The sequence below is a fragment of the Mastigoproctus giganteus genome, chromosome 7, assembly GCF_048544385.1.
Source record: "Mastigoproctus giganteus isolate SK-2022 chromosome 7, ASM4854438v1, whole genome shotgun sequence".
NCBI lineage: Eukaryota > Metazoa > Arthropoda > Arachnida > Uropygi > Thelyphonidae > Mastigoproctus > Mastigoproctus giganteus.
In genome coordinates this window covers 99,611,543-99,633,444 of record NC_143581.1, presented here as the reverse complement: position 1 = coordinate 99,633,444, position 21,902 = coordinate 99,611,543, and the positions used below count along the sequence as shown (strand labels likewise).

At 37.3% G+C, this 21,902-nt stretch overlaps 1 protein-coding gene across 1 annotated transcript in view; it reads left to right on the top strand.

The window, feature by feature from the left end:
- The window catches only part of LOC150083106 (putative sodium-coupled neutral amino acid transporter 12), a 290,752-nt gene that overhangs the window by 106,638 nt on the left and 162,212 nt on the right, over nucleotides 1-21,902 (top strand). Inside the window, exon 7 of the mRNA XM_090378390.1 lies at nucleotides 4,662-4,761. Coding sequence (XP_090234516.1) covers nucleotides 4,662-4,761 — 100 coding nt within the window. The remainder of the gene's footprint in view (nucleotides 1-4,661; nucleotides 4,762-21,902) is intronic.

Here is a 21,902-nt window from a genome sequence, read left to right as displayed (position 1 = left end):
GGGATCTGAAGTGCTCAGACAACCACTTACCTCAACCCTGTACTTTGAAGGGTTCTTCATAAGAAAAAGATGTATGGTTAGGATTGTTTGATATTCTGGTAGGGAAACAAACAATTTGTGTGAGGTTATTAGCGATTACAAAAACATTAAGATTATTCTTTGAATCCAGTTCCGTTGTGACAACTGCATAGTAACTAATCAGATTTGTGTGGCATGATCTGCCTTTACCCTGCTGATTGAGATGTTGATGATTGTATCACATGAATGATTGTTGCATAAATTAGAGTAATGTGACATTAAGGAGGCAGTTATTACAAAGGATAAAGGGATGATTAAGGTAGGAGACAAAGGGCAGTTAAAAATGTCCACTGCTGTTCATGGATTAATGTGCTGAGTGGAGTTCCACAGCAGTCAGTGTTGCGCTCCCTTACTGTTATTAATGTTAATTAATGACATTGAGGTAGTTATTTCAAGTTTTATGTCTAAGTTTACTGATGATACATAGGTAAGCCCAGTGATTAATGATAGAGTGTGCTATTTTAAGAGAATCTAGATAAAGTAAATGGCATTTGGCATTTAACAGGGATAAATGCATAATGCTGCATTTGATTTAGCAGTATTTCATTCCATTTGCATGATGTCAAACTCAAAGTACGATTAAATATGATTAAGTTCTAAGTGTAGTTGTACAGTCTGACATTAAATTGTCTCTGCAGTGCAAATGATCTGCTAAAACATAATTCTCTTATATCAAGAGAATGTGATTCTCTCAGTGATATACAGGAATTTTGTTAGCAGGGACAAAGTTGGAAAGGGCTCAAAGACAAGCAGAAAGATTATTTGGGGGACATGGAAGAATATTCTTACAGAAAGACTAGGAATTCTGTAAATTGTAGTCTCTGGAAACTAGGGCATCTGCAGGGGAACCAATTGAAGTGTATAAGGCTTTAAAAGGGCTAAGTAAACTAAATTCTATTGACATCTTTACTGTTTCTGAAATGAAAAACACACATAAATTAGAAAACAACAATAGCAGAATAGATATGGTGAATTGACATGGTTACATTCAGCCAAAGAGTAATTAAATCCTGTAATAAACTTCAACCAAGTATTTTGTAGATGGATAGTTTGTGTAAATGTAGGGAAAGTTTGGACAAATTATTGGAAAGAATGGACAAATGATTTTTTTTTTTTTTTTTTTTGTCTAGTGCTGTATAAGCTTTGTTTCCTTGCATTGTTGTTGTTATTTGTTATTTGGTTTTTTTTAGGAGCATTAGCAACTAAGGCCATATTGCTCCGGAGATATGCGGTGGTTATTTCCTGACCTTTCCGCATCCTCCGTATTTGGTGGTCACGGGCTTGAACCCCGGTCTGATCAATAAGCGTGTGCTACACACTGCTGCTCCTGCCCACCTGGCTACAGAGGCGCATTCCTTCCTTGCATCATATTGCCAGTACTAATACTAATATTGCCAATACAGGTGACCCCCGCTTAACGCTGATGATTTGTTCCGGAAAAACAGAGTGCTAAGGGAATCCGCGCTAAGCGAGCGCCGCATTCCCATAAGGTAACATATGTATTTGTGAGTTGCGGTCGGTGCCGTAGGATACTTCCTAATCAATAATAAACGGTAGTGAAAAGATGCACAAATATCGGTCAAAATATTTAATATTCAAATATTTGTACATATAAAATATTCTGCATTACATACGTATATAATTATGTGGTAACTACTTATGTATCAAAATTAAACTTAAAATTCCAATTAAAATCATGAATTTAATCAAGAAAAATGTGTTGATTTTGGGTTTTTTTAACTTTGGCCCTCTTCCAAATAAACTAAAAGGGGGTATTAATTTTAAATCCCCTGCAGCGTTACTACCCAACAATAAAGTCAACCGATCCTTCGCCGCTTTGAACTCTGCATGTGTTTTTCTTCTTTCAATATGAAACTTCTTTCGTTTCTCTTCGTTTCCACAAAAGTCCTGCTTCATCTATGTTAAAAACTTGTTGAGAAGTAAAGCACATAATATCCCTCTTCAATAATTTTAACAAGTTCTTTTTTGAAAGTTTCGGCTCCTTAATCTGCACTTGCGGCTTCTCCCTGGATTTTAAATCTATTCAACCAGCCCTTACTAGTTTTAAATGGTTCTACATTTTTTTTTTTTTTTTAGGTGAATTTTCTTCAGATCATCATATTGGCTAATCTCATTCTATCACTCTCTCTTTTTTTTTTTTTTTTTTTTTTTTATAATATTTAACTTAACTGAATTCTGCATTGGATATTATCTTCAATAAAATTAGTTAAAGTCTTTCCATTTAATAGCCGGCCTAGCCCTAGTTGCTTGCAATGGAACAGCTATCTTTCCCGCTGCTAAAATTAATTCTTTATTTTTTTTATAATTGTTCTTACAGTTAAACTTGCAAGTCGTAAATTATGGCACACATCCGCTTGTCTTTGACCGGAATCGATTCGCTTCAAAACGTCTAATTTAATTTTCAAATTTAGTCTTTTTCTTACATTTATAGTCTTCGTACTGCACCCAGACATTGCTTTTTCATTCTTATCCGCCATTATTAACTCTTCGAAAATGTAACTGCATTGGTTGTATTAATTATGATACAATGTTCAAGTAAACTGCCCATTACGCACAATGTTTAATACTGTACTGAGTGATGACTAGACTTCGGATAAAAGCATATAACGCAAATATTACAAGCAATATACTTGATCATTTTTTAAAATGTTGATCTCTGAACTATGTAACAAGTCACTGTACTGCAGTTAAATTAGTGTGCAAGAAAATATCACTGAGCGTGGGAAAATTTCTCAAGTCGGCGTGGGGAACGTTTTAATGCTGTTTTGATATTCATTTTCAAGCTATTGACTCCATCAAATGAAACGTTTCGTTAAATATGCCAAAAATGCAATCTGTAAAAGAACATTATAGTGATCTGTGACAGCGTTATAGTCAGATACGGGTTATAATATAAAAACAGAGTTATAGCGAATCAGCGTAAATCGAACTGCGTTATAACAGGGGCCTGATGTACTACTATCTTCCCCATTCACAAATCTTCCGGCAATTAGATTTCTTTGAAGAGTGTTGGCTGAGCAAATTGAGACCATATTCTGTGAGTGCTTAATGACATTATGCACTCTTTTTGGATGACTATGTTTAGTCTGCAACAAAGAAACAATTTAAAATACATATTTAATTCCTTGTCTATGTTATAACACTTATTTTTTACTTTTGGGATTCTCAGAAAGCTAGTCTAATACTGTAATGCATGCTCATTAACAGAACAAAAAATATCATTATTTGCGTAACTGTTATCATTCAGTCTAATATGTTGCGCATGCATTTTAGTATCTTTTTCAATGTCATAAACTTAATTGTAATATTTTCATTGAATAAATCAGGATTGTCTCTTTACAATGATATCTTATATCTAGAACTGATTTTTTTTTTTTACCTTGATTATCTAAATATAAAATGTAAATAGTTAGAGCATAGACCTAATTTATTTCTTAACTGTAATATCAAAAATAAGTATACACCTGATGAGCCAAAACATTGTGGCCAGCGAATCGTTATGCAAATTGAAGCAACTGCAGGTGAACTACGGCGCAACGCGGGTCGGGACATGCTAAAAACAAACACCTGATACTGAGCTCCATTAATCAGTGTTACTCTTGTTCTTCATATGGGAAAGGCAGCGGACTTAAGCGAGTTTGACAAAGGCCAAATTGTAATGGCCAGACGACTGGGTCAGAGCATATCCGAAATGGCATGGCTGATGCTTACGGTCAGCCATCGTTAGTACCTATTGAAAGTGGTCTGAGGAGGGAAAACCTACGAACTGCCAGCAAGATGTTGGACGACTACGGCTCATAGATGACGCAGGCCACTCCAAGTGCCCATGCCAACCACGGTTCACCGGCAACAGTGCCTACAATGGGCATGCGAGCATAGAAGCTGGACCGTGAGTGATTGGAAAAGGGTCATCTGGTTCGATGAATCATGTTTCCTGTTGCACCATGTGGACAGCCAGGTATGTGTGTGTCATTTACCTGGGGAAGTGATGGCACCTGAATGCACCGTGGGATGAACACAAGCCGGTGGCATAATGCTTTGGGCGATGTTCTGCTGGGATACTCTGGGTCCAGTCATCCATGTGCCGGGCACTCGGATGTCTACCGCCTACCTAAACATCATTGCTGACCAGGTACACCTTTTCACAGCAATGGTCTTCCCCTCTGGCGGTGCTGTCTTTCAGCAGGATAATGCGCCATGTCACACCACCCGGATTGTTCGAGACTGGTTCGTGGAACATGAGGAAGACTTCTAGGTATTGCACTGGCCTCCAAATTCCCCTCACATCAATCCCATTGAGTATCTGTGGTTTGTGTTGGAACAGCAACTCCGATCTGTGGCGTCTCAACCACAGACCTTACAGGAGTTAAAGGATCTGCTGGTTATGTGTTGGTGCCAGGTACAACTGTTTTGGCTGCATGTGGAGGACCAACATCATATTTGGTAGGTGGTCATAATGTTTTGGCTCATCGGTGTATGTACTTCAGTGATGAATACAATATGCATTTTCTGTTTTCTCCTTTGATAATATTAAAATACAGTTTTTTTTTTTCCCTTTTCAGGGGGAGTAAATGTTTTTTATCTTTGTATTGTTGTATATTTATATGGAGATCTAGCAATATATGCTGCAGCTGTCTCAAAGTCTCTGAAAGATGTGACGTGGTAAGAATATAAAATCATAATCAGAAACTAACTTTCTTGAAGAATATATTTTGTTGAGTATTTTGCGAGTATGTAGAGAGGTTTTAAAACATCTTTATTCCTTAACCATTATCTGGATACTTCACTAATGAAGTGTCCAGCTCTGAATTTAGAGATATAACATTAAGAATGTGCTAAAGGTGCACCCGTAGTACATCCCGAAGTGCTATAGGTGCCACTTGTAGTACAATCTGAAGTGTTATAGGTGTCACCATCACAAAGTATTAGATTGTACATTACCATTAGCTTAATTATCCTGTTCATAATGCAGATACCTTTCATATGGTGTTTTTTAATCACGTATATCCAGTATCGGTTTCATTTTGCATATAATGATATGACAGTGATCGTGTAATTACTTACTCTCAAAGACAGAAATCTGCTGAGATGAGGCCATGCAATCTGAGGGTAATTCCATTGGTGAAAAATAAACTTTTTTTTATCCCCTTTGTGAAAAATTGACATTGATCATATGTATTTTAAATGAAGCATTTGAGAAGCTTTACTACACTAAAATTTAAAGAAATATGATTGTAAATTCAGATTGAAAGTTACAAGGCCTATTGTTAGAGAACCCAACAAATTAGTAGATTACAGATAGATATATATATACAGGGTGTTTCAGTTAAACGTTTCAGAACTTCTAAGAGGGGTAGGGTACATCCTGACAACTCGAAATCATATAGCAATGTGGGGTCGGAAATGTTTTCCTGAAGCGGTGTTGTACACAGAAGCACCATAAAGAAAAGAGACCGTAAGTGAGAAATCGTTTCCTGTTACCGTGAATTACCTGTTACCGTGTCGTCTAACCGGACCTATCTACTTGATCTTTCTGCAGCAAGTATCGCCACAACTTTTGAGAGATGAACAGATTTCTGCATCGACGCAACAGACAATGTGGTTCCAACACGATGGAGCCCCTGCCCATTATAGCGGAGATGTTCGTAACTACCTGGATGTCACATTTGGTCAACAGTGGATCAGACGTGGTGGCCCCGTGCGTTGGCCTGCTCGGTCACCCGAGCTATCATGTCTTGATTTTTATTTCTGGGGTCATATGAAATCGCTAGTTTATGACACCCCTGTTGACAATGCTGAGGAGCTGGCTGCAAGAATCGCAGTAGCTGCCGAAGAAATTCGAAATTCGCCTGGAGTATTCCAGAATGTTCGGATGTCCATGCGTCGGAGATGTGAGGCGTGCATTGTAGCCCGTGGAAGAAACTTCGAACACTTACTTTAATCCATGTACCTTTTGCTTCTTTTCATGTATTATTAAAACGATTTCTCACTTACGGTCTCTTTTCTTTATGGTGCTTCTGTGTACAACACCGCTTCAGGAAAGCATTTCCGACCCCACATTGCTATATGATTTCGAGTTGTCAGGATGTACCCTACCCCTTTTAAAAGTTCTGAAACGTTTAACTGAAACACCCTGTATATATCAGTAACCAAAAACTGCAGATTAAATATATCTGCAGTTTTTGGTGAACTTTAGTGTTATCCTTTAAATAACAGCTGTAATTATATACTCCTCTGATCCCTGTAGGTGTCTGGGAGTGCAGACAACTGCAGACAAATACAGATACAAAAATTTATATTAATTTATTTGTGAGATTAGATGCTAATGGGATTGGGCATTAATTAAAGAGAGCTACCGGAAGAAGGGAGGTTGGAAAGGGGGGGTTAAGGGCCCATATAGAATAATGGAAAGGCTATCGGATGTTACTTTTAAAATAAGGAAACTCGGGTGAAGTGGAGAAACTAGGATGGAACATGAGGACAGATTAAAGAGCTATCTTTTCAGGGGTGGAGGATACTTCAGGGATTTCATAGTTAAGAGGAGAAACCCAGGAGTACTTAAGAGTCAAGGAACGCACCAGAGAGGAAGAGGGGTGAAAAAACTGAACCCCTGGATAGGCACTGAGCGGTCAGGTGGACCGACTATTTTTGATTAAATAGGGGAGATTTCTGTGTCCGAAATTTTTAAAAAAAAAAAAAAAAAATTGTTTTTTTTTGATAAGGTAGCTGGAGAGCAGAACGACACCCTAGAAAATTCCATAGAAGGAATTTTCTACAGCTGAGGAGGAGGGATTGTAAGCCTTGGCTTACCAATAATGAAAAAAAAAATAAAAAAATATTATACTTATAATAAAATTCGGGGATATTATACCAAATTATTTATTCGAATAAAATAGAAACGGGCGATAAATGTTTTAAGAATGTGCGCAAAAGGTCAAGGATCGTTTCCTCGAAAAGACCGTTTTCCTAGAAATGGCCAAGTATTCAAAGTATTTTATTAAAGTTTTGCGAGCTCCAGCGTTTTCCCTATCTGCCACTAAAAGGTAACAGTATACGTAGTGTACAATTTAAAGCAACTATATACAATGATGGTGATACATAACGGCTATTTACAATGAGGATGATACAAAATAAACACTGGACTTTGGAGTCCGGCAGACTGATTAATACATCAGGTAAGAGAATCCAAAAATGGAAACAGTCTACCAACAAGCCAAAGTGATCATTCCCCAACAACCAGCTAAGCGTTACAAAGATTTATACTTCAAAAGAATAGTTACAATTTCTGGTTTCTGAAACAATAGAAAGGGCCATAAACAATTCCATCTAAAATTCAAAAAACCCAGTAAAATCTTTCCAACCAACTGACAGATGGCGGTACCTCAGGGGTAAGAATTCTTTTCCTTCGTTTAAACATTTTCTCCGCATAGGTGGAGAAGGCAGCATAATACTCAGGACAGGTAATTAATCTTGGCAATTCAGAGCAATCAAATACATTTGTGAGATGTTGAAAATCCAATCTTAAATCATCATACAGAGGACAATGAAAGACGAGGTGCTCAACAATTTCATGAGCACCACAACTGCAGAGAGGAGTGTTACTTAATCTGAATGAGAACAATTTAGAGTTAAGACTGCCCTAACCGGTTATATAGAAAAGTAACATATAAGCCAGGATTCAACCAGTCCATTTTCTTATCATAATCAGGAACCTTGGGAAAATCCCTAAAGGTCTCCATACCCAAGGTAGAAGTAGACCATGTAATTTGCCACGTTCTACAGCATATATTTCTCATTCTTTTAATGTCTACATTTTCTTGTAAGTCAGTATTATAAGTAAAACCATTTACAACTGCGGGGGCACCTCCATAGCCAGGGGCAGGAGTGACAGCAGCAGTGCGTAGCACACGCTTCTTGATTAGACAGGGGTTTGAGCCCGTGACCACCAAATACAGAGGATGCGGAAAGGTCAGGGAATGAGCACCGCATATCCCCGGATCAATCTAAAAACCAAATAACAACAACAACAACCGCAGGAACATTTTTTCTTCTACAATATAAAAGATAGTGTAACATTACTTCTTATTTGTTTGGCAATCGATGACTGAGGACCTGGAGAGCAGCTAGAGACAGTTTGACAAGCTCTGCTTACAGCGAGAAGAAAAAATCTATGCACTTGAGTAAGATATTTTTGAACAAGGGAATTACCAATTCTATATCCCCAGGCCCCAGCTACATAACACACAGTGGGTATAAATATACAAGAGTAGTATAATCTAATAGAAGATTTCTTTACACCAAAAGTACTCTTGGTAATTTTAATAATTTTATAGGTTATAGCTTTTATTTTCTGAAGTACATATTTTGCATGATAATTAAAATTAAGACGGTTATCCAAATAAATTCCTAATTATTTGTGCTGCCTAGTACTCCTAATCATTTCTCCATTTAGCTTAATAACAGGTGGTCTATTCACGTCAAGAAAGCCCTTTAGCAACATTTGTTTTGTTTTATTAGTCAAGATGTGAAGTTCATGTGTTTGACACCAGATATTCAAGTCCTCGAAAACTTCATTTGCTCTGTGCTCAAGCTCCCAGCGGGAATTACCAAAAATCAGAATAACGGTTGTGTGCATAAGCGAGCTGAAGGATTTCTTCACAAACAACCGAAAGCCACCCATCAAGGAACAGAGCCCTGAGAGCAACCCCTGATTACAGATCTTGTGACAGAACAAAAACTTGAAGTGACTGTAATGCTGTGAGAATCAAAATAATTCGAAAGGAGGCGGTAAATGGGAGCAGAGACTCTGGCCTCTCTGGACCTCGCCAGGACACTTGGCCACCAAATAGCATCGAATGCCCCTTTGAAGTCAACAAAGAGTCCGAGGACTTATTTAGAAATGGAATTGTGAATAGTATTCAGAACCTGACAAATAGCATCAACAGAAGACCTTCCACGGGTAAAACCGAATTAAAGTGGGGCACTTAGATTTCTATCTAAATAGTAATTTGGAAAACGAGAGACAATTAATTTTTCTAGGACTTTACCAAGGATGGGCAGTAGAGCAATGGGCCTGTAAGAGGACTTAAGCAGAAGTTTGTCTAGCCCGGTGTTACCCAACCTTTTTTTTACCATGCCCCACCTAAGTCTTTCTAAAATTCTGATGGCCCCCTATGTAACATATACATATTTTTTATATTAAAAAATTGAATTATTCCCTAAATGAAGCCTAATTACAACTTGTTCAGGACACAAGACTTAGGAAGAAATCATTAGGAAATTATTAAGAAAAAAAACAGTAAATTTTCAAAACATATAATAGACAACTAAAATTCAAGTACAAAATAATTTATATGAAAGATTTTTCTATAATATTTAAATTTTTAGTAATTATTATTTAATTGTTTAATAATTTCAACATTTCATGTGACGTCACTTCTAGATAAATGCACTAAATTTAGTGAAACCCTTGTGCTTGATGCTTGCCGCAGAGAGATTTTATATTGGGCTCCAATTTAGTCAGCTTCAGTCTCAAGTCTCCCCGTTTTGTGATATCCACTCGATTTCTTTTCTTTAGTAACAAATCATTTATGGCACTAAATCCACATTCAGCTAAATATGAAAATGGAAACGGTAACAATAGCTCTCTTGCAAAGTTGGTTGAATTTGGGTATTTAATTTCTGTTTCATCGAAAAGCCATGCCATTGCGCCTTTTATATTGAATAAAGTTTTAACTGACTCATCATTTTGCATTTCTGACAGTTTTTCTTGGTACTGCATTGATACATCAGACAAATCCACTAACATTGGTTGCATCATCCAGGTTGGAAAATCAATTTGTTTTAAATCAGAATACCTTTCTTTTAAATCAGCGGACAGAATTTTCAGATGATCGACAATAACAAGTACAGCGGTATCAGTCGCTTCACATTTTTGCAGCCAACAAAACTCTTCAAAATTTTTGTTACAAATATATTTTTGACATAAATGGACATAGCGGTGCCGAACACTAACAATGTCCAGAAAAGCCATGAGGAAAAAATTAGGAAGTAGATGAACCTGAGACATGAGATCAAGGAGATGTGGCATATGCAAGAAGTATTGACCATCCCGATCGTCGTGTAAACCACTGGTATGGTACCAAAGACTCTACATAGCAGCCTAGCAGCAATAGGTCTCCCAGAGACCACCTACAAGGAACTCCAGAAAGTTGCAATTCTGAACACCTGTAGGATAGTCAGAGATTTGCTAGACCAACAGTAACACCAGACGTAACAAGAACCACCCTGTGTACTTGGTAGCAGTACTCATCATGGAGTGGAATCCCCCAATCAGGGAGAAATAATATAAGAGCAACAACAATAATAATATTAAAAATAACTGGTGCGCGGTGGCCCAGTGGTTACAACCTGGACTACCAGCCTAATGGACCCGGGTTCGAATACCGCCTTGGCGCAAGCAAACGCGGCTCCATCACACTGGAGACCAGTATAATAATAGCAATAAATTAGAATAATAATAATAAATAAATTAATAGTAATAAAAATAAATAAAATAAATAAACATTGTGAAAGTTGCTCCAAGGGACCTACCTACCCCAAGGTCGGAGTGGCGGCTAAGGCAGATTGGGGCGCCATCTGGTGTCACTCCTGAGCTAAACGGGTCCCCCTCCATAAATGGATGATATCGCAGAGAAATATTAATCATACTGCATTGAGTGTGGTGCAGGACATAGTCACTCGCTTTCAGGCTTTAGGCACAGGGGTCGGTTTGAAAAATCAGAGACGGTCTCCTGAGGAAGACAGTGGAGCAAGTGGCACTGTCCCCCGTATGGCTACCACAAGAGAAGGGCAAGACCATCCAGCCCCACCAACTGGAAATGCTTCCTGCGCAACTGCTCTAGTGACCATCCAGGATGGAAGAAAACAGCAACCCACGGAGTGGAGCATCTAAATGAATACGTACATCATGCAAGAATACTACGAAATAACAAAGCTGGAGACCGATATGACAACTTACAGGGCGAGACTACATACCAAGTGGCTGGAACGATTCCCGGATAATCAGGTCACTGAACAGCGAATAGCGGACCAAAGAAGGACCAGCGTAACAAAGAACCTGATAGCTCCTGCAATCTTGGAAAAATCAAGCAGGATGTGAGCGATCAACTACAAAGGTTAAAGAATACGGAACCAAAGGAGGGAGAGCAAGAAGAAATACAACCTACAGCAGCTGAAGTGGAAAGAGACGAGGTCATGATATCTAGAATAGAGGACGAGTGGAAGAAGGCTCTAACAGAATTCGAAAGAATGGAAAGAATGGACATCACAGAGACACGTGATACCGAAGCAGAGGCCAAATAGAACCTTGTGGAGAGTCACAGACCACCTGAATTGGCACATAATACTGCATTACCTCGACAGCAATGGTGCAACAATGGAGGCCATCCACACAGCCTTGTATTGTGCTGTGGTAGCAGCCATGAGGATTAATGGAAGAGAAGCGAGAGACCAGCAGCAGAAGAACTGAAAACAGAAGGAACCACTAGCTTGGGAAATAAGACTTCAGCAGAAGATAGAAGAATTAAGAGTCAAGATAGGCCAATTGACCCAGTACCAACAGGGCAACAGGAGTAAGAAATTAATTGGAAAAGTGAAGAGCATTCTCAAGAGAGACAGCATCCACAGCAAACATGAGACAAAAAAATCAGAGAATAGGAGAGTACTTGGACACATTGAAGCAGAACCTCCTTGCTCTCAGCAAGAGATTACGCCTATACAAAGAGCTTCCAGAGGAAAATAAACAACCGAATTTTTGATGAGGATCAAAGAGGCTTCTACAGGAATCTCGGAGAAGATGGGAAAGAAGGGAATGGACCACCCGAGAAAAAGACAATTGAGGAGTTCTGGGGATGTGAAGCAGGGAAGTAAGACATAACAGCCGAGCACCCTGGATAGAACTAGAATGCAAGAAAATCAAAGACGTACAAGAAATGAGAGGGTGGGAGATTCGGGAAGAAGTAGTAAAACAGACAATCAAGAACTCTCACAACTGGCGAACTCCAGGAATAGATAACGTCCACAACTACTGGTACAAGAAGTTCACTTGCACACACAAGTACCTGGCAGAGTAGTTCACCCGAATAATAAGGCACCCAGAGACAATCCCAAAGTTTCTCCCAACAATTTACAAGATCCTGACCAGCTGCATAACCAGGAAGACTGGAGAGGCAGAACATACTGGCCGAAAAGCAGAAAGAATGCAAGTGGCTGAGCCAAGGATGCAAGGAGCAATTAACTATAGATGCCACAGTTATGGAGCAAGCCTACAAGAAGCGCTGCATCATGTACACAGCCTACATCGATTACCGCAAGGCCTTCAACTCCGTATTAGCCTCATAGCTGGCTAATAGAGGCACTGAAGATCTACAAAGTCAATCCATTTGTGACTAACTTCCTAGGAGAAACGATGGCGAAATGGAGTACCACCATTAAGGTTGAATACATCACAGCCAGGCCAATCCCCATCAGGAGAGGAATCTTTCAGGGAGATGCCCTGAGCCCATTGTGGTTGTATCTAGCACTTAACCCGCTATCCACTATGCTCAACAGTGGCAAGTATGGATATAACCTCAAAGAAGAAAGGAAGAACCTGTACACCCTCACCCACCTGATGTTCATGGATGACATCAAGCTCTACACAGGAACCGAGCAACTACTCCAGATCATCGAAGAATTCAGCAATGATATTAGGGTGAATTAATTTGGTCTACACAGATGCAAGACCCACGGATTGAACCAGGGAAAATTAGTCAACTGAAACTACCAGCTGCAGACTGGTAAAGAGATCGAAGCCATGGCAGAGGGAGAGGCCTACAAATACTTGGGGTTGATGCAGGCTCTGCAGTTACAGCACAAGGAAATTAAGGCCTGCCTAACCGAAAAATACCATCAGAGGCTCAGAAACCTGCTGAAAGCAAAGCTGAATGGAGAGAACACAGTTAAAGCCATAAACACCTATGCAGTCCCAGTGCTAACATACTCCTTTGGGGTCATAGATTGGACTAACACCAAGCTGGAGGATATCATGAGAAAGACAAGGACAATGATCACCAAGAGCCGCCATCACCACCCAAGATCTGCCGTGGAGAGACTAACAATTGCCCAGGAAGAAGAAGGAAGGGACCTGATAGACCTGATTGAGCAACAGAAGACAGTGATAGTTAACCTGGAGGATTACTTCCAGAAACAGCACCACTCCACCAGGCCATAAGGAAGATAGACAAGCGGTACCACTCAACCTAAGCGAGGAGTTCCTTCCCCAACCAGGAGGCACAAACGAAGCTAGAAAGATGGGCAGAGAAGGCACTCCATGGCAGACACTACAATGATCTCCATCAAGATCACATAGATAAAATTGCTTCCAATGCATGGCTCATGAGCGGGAATTTGCGAGTCCATTGTTGAAACGATCATTTATTTTACAAATGAAATCCTGAATGCAATTATTGAGTATCCAGAGCCGAAACTACGGTGGGGCGAGCGGGGGCCCCATCCCCAGCATTTTAATGGCACAATCAGTTGGCTATGTATTTTAAAATTGCTTCATTTTTGATTTAATTAGTCAGACCTCTGTTTAACGAACTTCTTTATAGCGAATTTTTTTGATTCCCCCTTGGTAATTACATTTAAAATAGTTTCCGTTGAACGAAGAAAATTTCCATGTAACGAACGGATTAGGAGAGACAACTTTGTATGCATTGTTCTCACCTCTGGCCTTTAGGGAATTTAGGTAATTAGAAAGTGCGAATGGTGAAAGGAATTACCGTTTCGCAATGTTAGTGGTGTCCTTAAAACCTGTGCAGTCACATACCGAGAAGTCGTGCTATTCAATATGCTTTCCATAGCCAGTCAGAGGATTAAGAAGATTCCCGACATTGATAATAGCCTCTGGTCAACCTGTGTTGTGGTTTCCCCTTTACTCCGACAAACGGGCACATGGTTTTCGGAGAAGTGAGTGATCCACGCCTTCCAGTAAATTTCTCCGTCTATGTTTACATGGTCACAGTAGATGAATATCCGTGTGATTCTGACTTTTTGTCAAAGAAGTGACAGTAACAACTTAGTTGAGGCAACTAAGATATTATATAAACTTTACGAAGATGAAATGTTGGCTGATTTTGAAACTTTGTCGAGCCTTTCGCTGTGTAGAAAATGTTCTAAAATATAATGGCATACAGGCAATAATTAAAAAAAAAAAACTGTATTACCAATCTCCAAAAATCTAGCGCAAATTAAGGATGATTGTTAAATAACTTGATGTGGAAACTATAAAGATCAGTCGTGTGTTCAACCGATCTTTATTCCTCCATCCTGCAATTGGACGGCCATTGCGGGTTGGAGGAATTATCCACTTTGTGCAAACATTTTGAATCAGAAGTTAAATAATCGGGATTATTAATCCGACTTTTAATCTGGAATTTCTTAACCATTTAGCACTAATGATCGATATCCTGCAGGAGCTCTCTTATCTTTCAGAAGCTTTGCAGAATCACTATGGTAAAAGCAGATAAATTAATTATTCGAACTGTCAATGCAATTGCTAATTTGGAAATTTCTGAAGGAAATTATGAAGTAATGTTGAGAGCATGTTGAAGTTGAAAGAATTTGAAGGAATCGAAAATTTGAATCGAAAGAATTTGAAGGAATCGAAAGTAAAAAAAATAAAATTACCTCGTGCCAAGTTATTAAATGCATTATTTTATCCATAAAGGATAAGTTCTTAATGCAACAGGGTGATTTTAAATTAAAAAATAAAGAAAATTATGATAACGTTGAAAGGAATTTTAAACATATGCTACCCGAAATCGTGGAATGTGAAAAAAACTTTCGTCTCTGTTACAAGACGGTGAAAACCGAATAAGAAATTTAAGTTTTCTGGTAAAATATGAAAAATATTAATGGTTTTAGAGATTTGTTGAAGACAGTTTATCTTTAAAATCGAGTGAAGTTCCATTTTCAATTAAGAAAGCCAGAAATCCCTTTGAAACCACTGCGATTAGCATTGCTGAAGCTGAGTGAGTCTTCAGCGTAATGAATAATATTGTGACAAATGAATGCATTGCAGATTATGATGACCATACATCTAAAAGGGAAACCATTGCTTCAATTTGATCCGGATCGTTACCTCAAATCATTCCTCTGTAATCATCTCTCAGCTATTGAGCAAAGCAGAAGATCGACAACAAATATTAATAAAGAAGTAAATTGGCAATTTTTAGAATAAATTTTTCTTGAATATTTATGAAATAATTTTTTTTCATGAAATCTGTGATTTTTTTGTGTATTTTTTCTAGAAAGTTTGTTTTTTATGTAATATTTGCTTTTATATTGTGCGATGTTTTGTGACAGTTTTTATGTTATTTGTGATGTGGGAAATATTTCAGGTTAATTTTTATTCACATTATTAAAATTTTAACACGAAAAAAATGTATCCATTATATTTCCCTAGTGGTTAAAAAAAAGACCAATAAAAAAGTTGTGCATGTGCCGAGCACGCGCAGTAGATGGTTTATGCGAAACATCCTTCGCGTTTCTTTTAGGAATTTTGATTTGTATATATTGATTACGAAATAAAAGAGCTTTTTTATTGTAATTATTTTATTGATCATTTCATAATTTCTGACAAGATACAATGGATTTATGATAACTATAGTAAGAGATGTATACTTGCAAGTGAAACGTATCTAAATATCTCTGTAAAACAGCACCGATTGATGTACCCAATTGTGTATTTGAAGCGATATATGCAACTGTTAGGGGAAACCTAACAATGGAATGTAACGAAAATGCGAGACGAAAAAAAAAAAAGAGATTGTGACGTCATACTATTCAAAATTCTAAAAAGTTAGAACTCCAGACAATGTCGTATTCAGTTATCATCGTAAGGTGAGGCATGACAACCAGGTTTTTAAGTTTTTTTTTTTTTTTTGATAGACCTAGAAACATTTGACATATTCACTTATACGCATGGTTAAGGGGGCTAATAAGCCGCATCTGTCCACCTTCCCCCCCCCCCTAAATCAACTCCTGACTCGAGATATCACACCGGTCACAAAAAATGCGTCACGCGCTCTAATCACACTACTAGTAGTGCGAGCGTGGGAAGCACCTGTAGTGGAAGCTGCTGATGACGTCACTTCCATGACCGAAAGTCAGAAAAACTGCGAGCCCATTGTTAAAATATTCACAGCCCATGTGTTTACTTGTTCTATAATGACTCACATTATTGAAATCCACAGGACCTTACTTTCCAGGCTACTGTTCATTCCAATAAAAGTAGTGCAAGACACTTTCACCTCTCCTGTGGCTACAGTTAATATATTACTGTGTATTCCCCCCCCCCTCCCAAGCTTCCCATTTTCTGACCCACCTAACAATGCTTCATTAGCATCAACAAATATTCTTGTATCCTTTCTGTAAGTGTATTCCATCCCTACAGAAGCAGTTTCTCCTGTTAAAAGCACAGACTACACTGAGAAAACTCCTAATCCATGAGCTTTATAGAATTTCTCTAGGAATGAATTGCTTGACAAAGCTGTCGTCATATACACCCTCCTACCATGTCTGGGCAGAACTGCATACACTTACAAATTTAACCCTTACTTGCAAATTTTTTTCACCATTGACCTGTACTTATTAAGCAAGTCTGCAGATAACCCGTTAACCCAAGCATGGTACTAAGTACTATAGGTTCTAATACCTCTCGTGTTTGGGGTTTACATAAAAAAAAAAATCTCCTAGTCTTAATGTAATTAGTGCCAGCATGTACAACAATATCACCTTTTGTTCCCTTAAAATATATCTTCTACAACATCATCAACTTTTGCCCATGGTACAAGTTGCTAATTTGGTCCTATTCGATCTATCCTTTTTGTACAAATCCATTCAGGAGGAAAGAACTGTTTTGGCATTATTAATCATCAGGAGAGGTAGTTTATAGGTCCATAAATTGCACCAATTTGTGTATAAATTGTGAAATTTTATCAGATTCTGTTGTTCCAGAGGTTGGCATCGAACTGGCTGTGATGAGCAATTGTCTTGATGGTAATCAAGTTGTGAAGTAACTGAGCTGGCCAACTTCATTGGCATATTTATTTCTAATGACATGGTTTATCTACTTTTGAGGAGATATATATATGTTTTGCAAATTTATTGTTCATACTGTTTTAAGGGACCTTTCTGTTCACTTACTAAGAGTTGACAGAATAGTTAATTATTTGGGAGTTGAGCTCTAGGTAAGGTATACAATTATTATGTCTCAGATCTGCTTCCGGATTTCATTGAGTTGTTTTGGAGTTGAAATGTCCTATTCAGATTTCTGTTTCAGTATATGTATGAGTGAGCTGTGACCATTGTCCTTCTATCCAGAAGGCATATCTGCATAGTGTTGATCCACTTCAGGGTAAGAGTAATCGCAAGAGTTTTCAGTTTCTAGAACGTGCTGTGTAATGATTTGAACCATAGACGTAACTAAAATCTCACTATGGTACCTTTTTGCAATGTACTGATATATCTGCATGAGCATTAGCTATATTAATAAACAAACATTTTTTAACTCCAAAGACTGTGAATGAAACTTTAAAAAAAAAATTTATAACAAGCATATTTTTTTATTCAAAAACTGTTAATGAAACTAGAAAAGAAAAATGGTAATAGCACTTTTAGAAATTTATAAATATTTCTTTTTTTTTTTTTTTTTCTTAAGAGAAGAAAAATGCTGCATGCCTCTTCTACAGATACTTCCATGGGCACTGTTCTTCTGAATTGGCTTCTATAATTCCCACTCTCTCTTTCAAAACAGTCCGAACACGTGCCGCCACCAGCCAACATCCATTTACTGTCCAACTTCAAACTCACAAAACCAACTTTTCATCTTCCTCGTTTATTCATTCAACTGCTGTTTTCTGGAACAACCTTCCTTCATACGTATTTCCTGAGAATTACAGTCTACAGAAATTCAAGTCCAGTGTCAACAAATATCTTCTTTCGTCTTCTCAGCCTCCAACCCAAGCAAGGTACTAAGTACTGTAGGTTCTAATACCTCTCGTGTTTGTGGTTTACATATTAAAAAAAAAAAAAAAAAAAAAAAAATTGTTTTATAGAAATGCCTCTTTTTACATCAGTCTAAAAGAGTACATTAAAATGCGTCAGAATAACAGAGGGACACATGCCTGTGAAAGATAGAAAAGCGAAAACAAGGTGCATAATATGGTAATATGGAAAACATCATTAGCATGATGGGGGAAGGAGGATTGACCATCTTTCCTTTAGTTATACTACTTATTTGGGCTATTTCCAGATACTTGAGTATTATTATTATTATTAGCTACATGCAAGGAAGCCTGAGGATTATGCTGCACCAACCAAAAAAAAAATTCCCTGAGAGAGAGAGAGAGAGAGAGAGAGAGAGAGAGAGAGAGAGAGAGAGAGAGTCAAAAGTAGAAGGGAATCACGAAGAAAGAGAAGAATGATGATATCCAGCTCAGGACCCTGGGTGACAAGCCCATACTCACCAGATGTGAGCCCCTGGGGTTAACATTTAGGAATATTGGGCAGATTATTCTAGCTGATTCTATAAAGTTATCATGGAAAAGCTAAGTGTGTAAGGAAGAACACTTAATAGTTTGAGATCATAATTGGAATAAAAGTTAGTTTTAGATGAGGCACAAGTGCTTGAAGTGAAGCAGGATGGGGCGAGATTCCATCCCACCACTTAAGAATTTTAAAACCATCTCACTACTTTGTATTAACCTTAAAACCATACCAGAACTTTGCAATCTGGACATGACTTCCCAACAAAGAACAGAATGAGGAATTGCCATTAAAAATTGTTTCCATTTCACAATGCTAAGTCCATTTCGTGATAAAAATTATTCACTAGGAAGTCATGCAATGTTTCATATTTTGTAAAGAATGATTTTTATAATTATTTTTATAAAATTTTTATAATTTATAATTATATTTTTATAATTATATAAAAGAAAGTTATAAAAAAATTGTTGAAAAAAATTCATCGGCCTGTCCCTTTAATTTATATATTGGGCTATTTGTCCCTTGAGTTTGCTCCTTGTTTAAGAATATTGTGTGGTTTTCGTTATAAAAAAATTTGGCAGCCCTTTCACCCCGCATTACCCGGTGAAGTTGTACACCATGCAACAGTTGTGTTTTGACTTCCTGAGTGGCATTCCAAATTTCAGTGTTTCATCTGAGATATTAATTTTTATTTTAAGAAAATAAAAATACCTTTTGTAAATATGGATAGGTGACTTACGAAAACAGCAAAAAGAAAACATAGTTATTCTAATGCAGATGTGATGTGCAAGAAACTGGTGAAATATATTATTGTCAGTGCCCTAAAAGTAGACTTTTTTTATTGATGAGTCTGCCAATGTAAGCAAAAGGATTCTGTTGTTGTTTTGGTTTTTAGGAGCATTAGCAACTAAGGCCATATTGCTCCGGGATATGCGGTAGTCATTCCCTGACCTTTCCGCATCCTCCGTATTTGGTGGTGACGGGCTCGAACCCCGGTCTAATCAAGAAGTGTGTGCTATGCACTGCTGCTCCTTCCCACCTGGCTACGGAGGCGCCTAAGGATTCTGTAAGTTGTATATATGATTATGTGTAAAATTCCTTGAATCAATACATACAAGTAATTACTTTTTAGATATAGTAGAATTTTAGAAGATGGAGACACTAAAGTGGAGGTATTTCAGAATATTCTTCATACACATGGGTTTGAAAATAATTTTTCGATGAGAAATTTTTCACCATTTGTCTCTGATATTGTTTCGAATATGCTTGATAAACATGCTGGGGTAGCTAATAAACTTTTAGACCAGTTTCTTAGCATTATATTTTGGCATTGCAACAATCATTGATTGGAATTATCTGTTGATGTGTTATGTAAAATTTTGGCAGTTTGTCATATGAGGATGTTTTTTGACAAACTTTGTGGCACATATATATAGTGCATCTCCAAAAAATAGGGTTCAACTTCAACCTGTTGCACAAGAATTAGGTGTTACTCTGAGCTCAATAAGATGCATTCTTGGAACAAGATGGGTATCTTCAAGTGCACAGTCTGTAAAAGCTGTTTGGAATAATTATAAAGCTTTGAACAAACACTTGCATGAAGCCTCTCTCTCTCTTGATCAAGAGTATACAAAAAGAGATTGATGTCAATATGGGGGACTTGAGAAAAATTAAATGATAGAAATTTTATTCTTAATATGGGACTAATGCTTGATGCATTAATGGAACTTGAACATCTTTTAAAAAAATTACAAGATAGACAAGTTACATTACCAGAAGCTAATCATCTTATGAAAGTAAAGTTCCATGTTTTTAAGTCAATGGCATATACTTAAGGTGAATTTTATGAAGCAGCACAAAATGCATGTAGAAAATTAGAATTCCATGGAATTAAATTAGAGTATGGGAAAGTGCCTAAAATTAATCACCAGCATTTTTTTTTTTTTCTTTCTGAAATTGAGTGATAAAATAAATCATCGAATGTTTACAACAAGGACTTCATGCAATTCATCTTCAAATGAAATGAATAAACAAGTGAACAGAGCTAAATACAATGAACTGATCAACAGTTTGGAAATTTTCAATAATTCTAAATGCCCCAACAAAGGCTGTAATCCCTGTTTTGGGACAAGCAAGTTTGAGAGCTTTCCAAGGTATTCAAAGTCGTGAAAGTAATTCAGTCCAGGGGTTCCAAGAACTTGTATTAATTAATAGCAGTATTAATAACATACCAGATGATCTGAAACCACTAAAAGCTTCAATAAACACTAATAATATCAACAGCCGAATGTGAGCGAGCATTTTGCAAGATGAATATCAGATTAACAAACAAGGGTATAAATTAACATGACATAAGGGTTAAATTATAAGGGTAAATTAAACATTATAGGGATACATTAACAAACAAGGGTATATCAGAGATTCTAAAAGTTCTGAGTTCCTGAAGGAGAAGATTATGCAGGAAGATCCCGGCTTTCATAGGGGTACAAAAATTAAGAGAGCCATTGACGATATTATGGTTTCTTATGTTGGCATGAGAAGGATCATGACAAAACAGCAACAGACAAAAATTACGGATTTTGTAAGTAGCAATAGTAGTAATATTATATATCTTCTATGCAAAATTCGATACAATTGTAAACTGAATCTAGTCTGATGTTTATCTCAATGAATGGATCACCAGCAATAGTTTGATCCCAAAGGCTATGTTAAATCATGGCCAGTAAAGGGTCACTGAGATGCAAGAGCAGTAACTATCAAGCTCCTATTAATAGCCATAGCACTGATAATATTTGTAAACTATTTGAAAGTACATATCCATATGGATAATATGTCATAATGAGTCATAATAAATGCTTTTTTTTTTTCACTTTTTGTTTTTTTTTTTAATAATAATATCAATGCAGATTTTCATAGTAAGTAAATATATATATATATATATCAATAATAATGAGTTTTTCATAGTATATCAATAATAAGGGTTTTTACCATTTTGCTTTGTTTTTATAGCACAATGAAATCCTTAACATTCAAACATAGCTTAGGTTTCCATATATAATTAAGTCATTATTAGTACTTGTATAATCCTAAAATCCCACATTGGAGAACTAATAGCAGCTCCACTGCCTTTTTTCCCAATTTTGACCATCATATGTATATGGCTTGCTACCTTCCCGCTCCCTTTCCCCCCACTTTGAGCTCTATGAAGC